The sequence below is a fragment of the Telopea speciosissima genome, chromosome 7 (assembly GCF_018873765.1).
Source record: "Telopea speciosissima isolate NSW1024214 ecotype Mountain lineage chromosome 7, Tspe_v1, whole genome shotgun sequence".
Lineage (NCBI taxonomy): Eukaryota > Viridiplantae > Streptophyta > Magnoliopsida > Proteales > Proteaceae > Telopea > Telopea speciosissima.
In genome coordinates, this window is record NC_057922.1 from 65,681,350 (window position 1) to 65,688,788 (window position 7,439).

At 42.4% G+C, this 7,439-nt stretch overlaps 1 protein-coding gene across 1 annotated transcript; it reads left to right on the forward strand.

Annotated features, from left to right (window-relative positions):
- Nucleotides 1-229: 229 nt before the first annotated feature.
- LOC122666747 (pentatricopeptide repeat-containing protein At5g14770, mitochondrial-like) lies at nt 230-3,558 on the forward strand. The gene has a single exon (XM_043862809.1). The coding sequence runs from the start codon at nt 325-327 to the stop codon at nt 3,535-3,537; it is 3,213 nt and encodes a 1,070-aa protein (XP_043718744.1). The 5' UTR covers nt 230-324; the 3' UTR covers nt 3,538-3,558.
- Nucleotides 3,559-7,439: the final 3,881 nt, after the last annotated feature.

Consider the following 7,439-nt stretch of genomic DNA (forward strand, 5'->3'; position numbering starts at 1 on the left):
CCCTTTTCCCGTAATGAGGAACTCGGGAAGATAATCATGTAATTCCTCCCCACCCCCGGTTCATCCCAGTTCTACGCCCTTTCGTCGTCGTTATCATTTTTCGCTCTCTCGTTACAGTGAAGAGTTCAACTTCTTTGCGTGTCCTCAAAACTGAAAAAGTTCAAAACTTTCTAAGGTTGCGGAAATATTGCATCCACTGCCACTGAGGCTTGCAGAAATATTGTATCCACTGCCACTAAAATCGTTGCTTTACCGATTCAAAACGAAGTTCTAAATTCTTAACCTTAGAAAGCAAGGTAGTAACCAATCCTTTTGCTTCGTGGCATGAGAGCTTTTAAGCGAATAACGAACTGTGCTTCCTTCAGCCCATATGCTCCCCCAATTTCTCTTCGTCTATTGTTCCCCTCCTTAAATTTCTCATCAGATCAAACAAACAATCCTTCAGACTCAAAACCCAATGAAAATCTCATTCTCCAAGTTCCATTTCCACCTGTTTCATTGAATACTGGTTTCAAGAATGCCCACCAACTCTTACAGAAGAAGATCTCACCTTCAAAAATCGATTTCTATGCGTCTTTGTTCTGCATACTAATAGAGACTTACTTGACCTGCCGTAGATTTACAGAAGCATCAGAAGCATTTGTTTCAATGAGAAATAATGGGCTCAATCCAGATTTACACGCATGGAATCGACTGCTATTCAAATTCAATAGTTCTGGTTTGATTTCTCAGGTATGGGTTGTGTATTCAGAAATGCTATCTTGTGGGGTATTTCCGAATGTTTTCACTTACAACTTATTACTGCACTGTTTATGCAAAGTGGGTAGGTTCAGGATGGCTTTAGATTTGCTTAGAACCGCAGCAGACGTTGACAATGTTAGCTTTAATACTGTCATCTGGGGGCTCTGCAATGAAGGAAATGTGGAACAGGCTGTTGGGTTGTTGTCAGAAATGATGAAGAAGTGTATTGAGATTGATTCTTCTACTTGTAATATCTTGGTCAAGGGGTTTTGCCAAATTGGTTCATTAAGCAATGCAGAATTGCTGATGAATGACTTTCATAATGCGTGTATTGATCGAGATATTGTATGTTTTAACACATTGATTGACGGTTACTGTAAAAATGGAGACATTAGTAGAGCTCTCGGGTTGATGGAGACTATGAGAAGGGAGGGTATCTGGCCAGACATCGTTAGTTATAACACATTAATCAATGGTTTTTCTGCCACTGGGGATTTTGTTGAGGCAAAAAATCTCATGAATAAAATTTTTGGTTGTAGGAATGTTCGATTTTTAGAAAATGATACTGTTCATCAGGATCATAGAACAACAGAGGATAATGAAGTAGATGGCTCAGGTTTGGAGCCAAACCTTATTACATACACCACACTTATCAGTGGATACTGTAAGCAGGAAGGGCTTGAAGAAGCACTTACTTTGTATGAGGAGATGGTTAAGAGTGGTTTCATGCCTGATGTAATTACTTACAGTTCCATTCTATATGGCCTTTGCAAAAGTGAGAGGCTTGCTGAAGGCATGGTACTATTAAGGGAGATGGAAGAGATGGGTGTGACTCCTAATCAGATCTCTTATTCTATTCTAATTAATTCCTTCTTTAAAGCTGGGAATGCTGTTGAAGTTTTCCTCCTGTGGAAAGAAATGTTGGTTCGGGGAATTGTCTTTGATTTGGTAGTGTGTAATACTTTGATGGATGGACTTTTCAAGGTTGGAAAGGTTGATGAGGCAGAGAATGTATTCCAATTGCTGTTCGAGCTCAATCTTGCCCCAAATTATATCACCTATTCTGTGTTGATTGATGGACGTTGCAGGGCAGGTGACATGAAGGGTGCTGAATCTGCAGTCCAAGAAATGGAGAAGAAAAACATGGCTCCAAATGTTATTATATATTCGTCTATTATTAATGGCTACTCTAAAAGGGGAATGCTTGATGAAGCTGTTGATGTTTTGACGAAGATGGTGGATCGAAAGGTCTTGCCAAATGTTTTCACTTATGGTACATTGATTGATGGCCACATTAGGGTGGGTAGACAGGAAATGGCATTAAACCTTTATAAGGAAATGACAAGTAGAGGTTTGGAGGCAAACACTTTCATACTTGAGGCTTTCTTAAATAGCTTTAGGAAAGAAGGACGCCTGGAGGAAGCAGAGACGTTGTTTAAAGATATGATGCAGAGGGGTGTATCACCGGACTGTGTTAACTACACTTCACTAATGGATGGCTTATTTAAGGCAGGAAATGAGTCTGCTGCTCTTAAAATTGCCCAAGAAATGACTGAAAAACATCAAGGGTTTGATATCGTGGCGTTCAATGTCTTCATCAATGGTCTCTTAAGGCTTGGCAAATCTGCAGAAGCACAATCAATTTATACAGGAATAAGACAGATGGGCTTAGCTCCTGACCGTGCTACATTCAACATCATGATCAATGCATACTGCAAAGAGGGAAACTTAAAGAATGCTCTCCAACTCTGGAATGAAATGAAGAGTTATGGGTTAGTGCCCCATTCAACCACTTGTAACAACCTATTAAGAGAGTTCTGCAAGGCCGGTGAAATGCAGACAGCAATGGATTTGTTGAATGAATTGGTGATTTCAGGATTTTCCCCAGACGCAGTTACTCATAGATTATTGCTTAGTGCATGTTCTAAGAGTAATATTGCGTCAGTATTTCAAATGCATGAATTGCTCATAGCTGTGGGACTTACACCTAATCGTACTGTTTATAACACATTCCTCACTATCTTAGGTAATCTAGGGATGACAAGGAAAGCTAGTTTTGTACTATCAGATATGATATCAAGGGGAATTGCTGCAGATACTACTACATATAATGCTCTTATACATGGATATTGCAAAAGTAGCCATCTGGAGAGAGCGCTTACTATGTATTCTGAAATGTTGGTTGAGGGAATTTCTCCAGATGTGACCACCTACAACACGCTTCTGCAGGGGCTTTCTACTGGTGGTTTGATGGTAGAGGCTGATGAACTAGTTGATGAGATGAAGAAAAGAGGCTTGGTGCCCGATGCATCTACATATGACATTTTGGTTTCAGGCCACGGGAAGAAAGGAAATAAGAAGAAATCTATAATGCTGTACTGTGAGATGGTATCAAAGGGATTCATTCCCAAAACTGGTACCTACAATGTACTTATTAGTGATTTTGCAAAGGTGGGGAAGATGGATCAAGCTAGAGAGCTTCTGAATGAGATGCAAATCAGGGGGGTATCACCTAATTCTTCAACTTATGATATACTAATCAGTGGATTCTGCAAACTAGCTGGTCAAGTTGAATTGTCAAATCTAAGAGTATCATATCGTGCTGAAGCAAACATGCTTTTCGAAGTGATGAACGAGAAAGGGTTTATTCCACGTAAAAGTACTCTTATTTTTATCAGTGATACCCTTGCAAGAGTGGGGAAGAAGTGGAAGGCTCGGAGGTTAATGAAAAAACTTTTTAAGAGAATGAAGAGTAAGAGAACAGGTACTCTTTCCAGTAGAAGTGGGGATTCATGATTGGTTGAAAAGCAAAGAGTTTGTAAGAAGTAACGAGAGTTTGAGAGGCTTGAAGTCACCGGAGATGGCCAGGATAGGGGCAAAATTGTAAAAAAAAAAATGTATATGATGAAGGAAGGACACTGCTCCATTGTGACCAAGTGGTCACGGGTTCGAGTCTGGAAACAGCCTCTCTGCAAAAGCAGGGGTAAGGCTACAATCTTCATACATTATGACCCTCCCCAGACCCCTCAATGGCGTGAGCCTTGTGCACTGGGTACGCCTTTTTTTGATGAAGGAAGGACACTGTTTTGTGTAGTTTTGTAATACCCATCTTATTTTTAGGTAATTTGGTTAAACCAAAGATTAGATGGGTAATTTGGTAACCAAAATGCAATTTTCAGTAATCTTGTAATTTTCCTAAGATTTTATGGGTTTGTAGAATACAGCCTGCGTCCATATCAAAGCTCCTATGATCTGTGGGATGGAACTTGACCTTAACATATTAGGATTTTAATTCAAGTAATCTACTGATTGAATTTTGTTTTCTTGTACTTTGATTTGAAATGAATGGGATTACAAGAGCCATTGGATTAGGCTTGTGGTGACTGCTTCCATGACTTTATGCAGTTACTGACTTACTGTAATTAAACAGTTAATGTTATGCACAGTGCCCAAAAGGTCAGTCTAGAGTATCTTCTTTGTCATCACACTATCTACTACAATGACTTCCATATTATTCCTGCTGTATTCCCTATGAAGGTCGTCTCATTTCGAGCTTTGCACAGCGACCATGATGCATAGAAAGAAATTTTTGCATAGTGTTTTCTTATGCTTAATACCCATTGCTGCATATTTTCTTTAATCCACTCAACATGAATATCCCACAGGTGTTGTGATGTCCTTGCTGTATTTAATGATATTCCAGGCTTCTTACCTGTAATGGCATTTGAAAATCAGATGTTTAATGCTCTCCTGATTGCTGCACATTTCAGACATTTGAGATTATTAGAATTAATCCTTTTGCTCTTATGTAATAAGGTGATGGATTAGAGGACACCTTGGATCATTTACCTATAATGTGACGTGTTCCATCCCAGTTTTATGATCAACAGGATCAGTTGGCTAGAGAGCGGGGCTATTCTTCTTCCGGGAAGGCAAAGTCGTCGCCTAGGGCTGTCCTATACTCTATTTAAGTTGGTAGGTAAATAGGGGAATAGACAAGAGAGGCAATAGCATTTATTGATCAAGGGTAGACGTGGAACAAACATAAAATGAACACTAGCATCAATTTAGACCCTTCTCTTGGACATTTTTCACCCCAACCCCCTCCCTCTGTCGGTCCGTCTGTCTGTCTGTCTCTCTCTCTTGGTTTGCATTGGAGTGAGTTTTTTTATACTAATTTTGTTGCTCACTTTTTCCCCTACAGATATTTTGATAATAAAGCATAGAGTATAAATTACTGCTTTGATAATAGGGCATAAATTTTCACCAGAACCAATTAGGATATTTTGTTCGGAGAAAGCTCTCTCTCTGCGATTGCAAAAACAGATTCGTGAGGTACGCTCTCTCTCACTTTCTCTTTATCTCCCTTCTGAATATAGGCTGTTTTTTTTTCTCCTTTTCAAAGAAAGATATGAGTTTTTTTTTTTGGATGAATAAAAATTATATTACAAAGAAGAAAAGAAAGAATATACATGCCCTCGGGCAAGCAAACAAAAGAAAAACAAAAGCGAGTGTAGGCTAAGGGGGAGCCGGCTGCAAGAGGGAAATGGGGAGACCCCAGGAGACAACAGTGAGCCTGGTCCTTGGGGAATCCCTTATAGGTTTGAGGGATAACGAGGCTAGCTTGGTGGAAACCTCAAAGGAGATGGCGTTCCAACTCTTGTCAAAAGGATGGGAATTTGGAGTCCATCTCCGAAAGTTGAGATCCATCCAAATGCGAGAGATAGCAACATAAAAGGCGAGCTTCCCTGTGGTGTCACAAATAGTCTTCCCTCCAAAAGTCATGTCGATCCAGAGCCATTCTCTTTGGAGAGGAACCTCTTCTTCTGTCAGGCCAGCAATGAATGAGAGAAGTTTCTTCCAAATAGCGCGGCAAAGCGGTAAGGAAAGAAGAGGTGGTTCGTGTCCTCATGGCCATTCCAACAAAGGCAGCAAGAAGGGGAGACCTGGATGTGGTGGCGGATGAGGAAAGCCTAAGTGGGGAGGCAGTTGGAGAGAGCTCTCCAGGTAGTGAAGCTGTGGCGGGGGATGTGGTCTTTGAATGAAACAATCTTGTGCCAAAGGGAGGTAGGACCTCTGTGCCTCGCAAGGTCTCAAGCAGAATGGGAGCTGAAAGTGCCTGTTGCAGAGGGGAGCCAAAGAACAATATCTCCTCTACCTCGATGACTGGGGGGGATGGGGGGAGGGTGCTTCAAATGTTCAAAAGCGGAGGGTAGGAGGGGGGGGGGACCAGGTGACACTGGAGATGATGGAAGTAACTAGGTCTCCTTTTTAAGCCCGGATGAGTAAATCTCTCTAGGCCAGATCACATGAGAGAGAAAACCGGAAGGGTGTGTCACTTGTTGAGCCAAAGAGAGGTGGACATGCCATCAGCGACCCTAGAACTTATAGCATCAATGGCTATATGGCTGACTTGAAGAATTCTATGCCAAACCCAAGAAGTGTCGGTGGAGGAGCTAATGGGCCAAGTAGAGTCTCTGCAAAGAAGACCAACATAGACCCATGATGTCTAGATATTGTCTTTCTTAGTAGCCAGCTTCCAGATCAGCTTGAGGGAACCAGCAAGGTTGACATCTTTGATTCTTCTCAGCCTAAGACCCCCTTCGAACTTGGAAGGCAAATAGTAGACCAGCTCAAGGGGTGGAGGAACGTCTTTCAAAAGAAATGAGCACATGATGGACTTGGGGGCTTTGATGGTGGCCTTGAGGAGACCAAACACTCCGTACAGTAGATATAGAATTGGAGAATTGATCTAGTAAGCTCTAAATGACCTGTATAAGATAGAAGTTTAGCTTTCCAGAGCTGCAACCTTTTGCACAATAGGTCCAAAATGGGGGGAGGGGGAGAGCAATGATGGGAAGTGGGAGGCCAAGGTATCTAACAGGGAGGGTACCCAAGGAAAACCCGGTGAGGTGTAATTGTGTAAGAGGTGGGCTTTGGTGGCTTCAGAGACTCCTAGGAGAAAAATGCAGGATTTAAGAAGGTTGATGTCAGACCTGAAAGGTTTTGGAAAAGGTGAAGGGAGGACATGATGGACTCAATGGATAGGGGGCAGCCTTGGAGAGGTCATCGGCGAAGGCAAGGTGAGTAAGGTTGGTAGGCTTGCATTTGGGGATAGGGGAGATAAGGTGGAGGTCGGTTTTGGATTGGATGTTGTGGGGGAGGACTTCAAGGGCTAAGCAAAAGAGGAAAGGGGAAAGGGGACAGCCTTGGTGGATTATGGTGGAGGAGGGGAAATACCCCGCCGGGCTACCATTGACGAGGACAGAGAAGCGGGGGTTGGAGATGTAGGAATGGATCCAATGAACAAAGGGGGGGGGGGTGGAGGACATGTGGAGGAGAGTTAAGGTGATGAAGTCCCACGGACAATCTCCTGGCAAAGAATCATGTTATCAGCTATGTTGCGATCAACAATGAAGGCAGATTGGTTGGGGCGGACTAGGGAGTCTACAACAAGCTGGAGGTGGTTCGCCAAGAATTTGGCGATGAATTTATAGGCGGCTTGATGTCAGCCATTGAGGAAGCACCGACTTTTTTGGGGGACAAAGCAAAGGAAAGTGTGGTTGATGTTGGTTGGGGTTGAAGAAGAAGCTTTTGATTGTAAGGAGGAGGTCATCCTTGATGATGTCCCAGCAGGAGAGGAAAAAACCCATTCTAAAACCATCAGGGCTTGGGGCTTTGTTGGGGAGGGAGCGAAT

Excerpts from the sequence above, each read along its gene's own strand:
- LOC122666747 (XM_043862809.1), top strand. The coding sequence starts at position 325 with ATGAGAGCTTTTAAGCGAATAACGAACTGTGCTTCCTTCAGCCCATAT.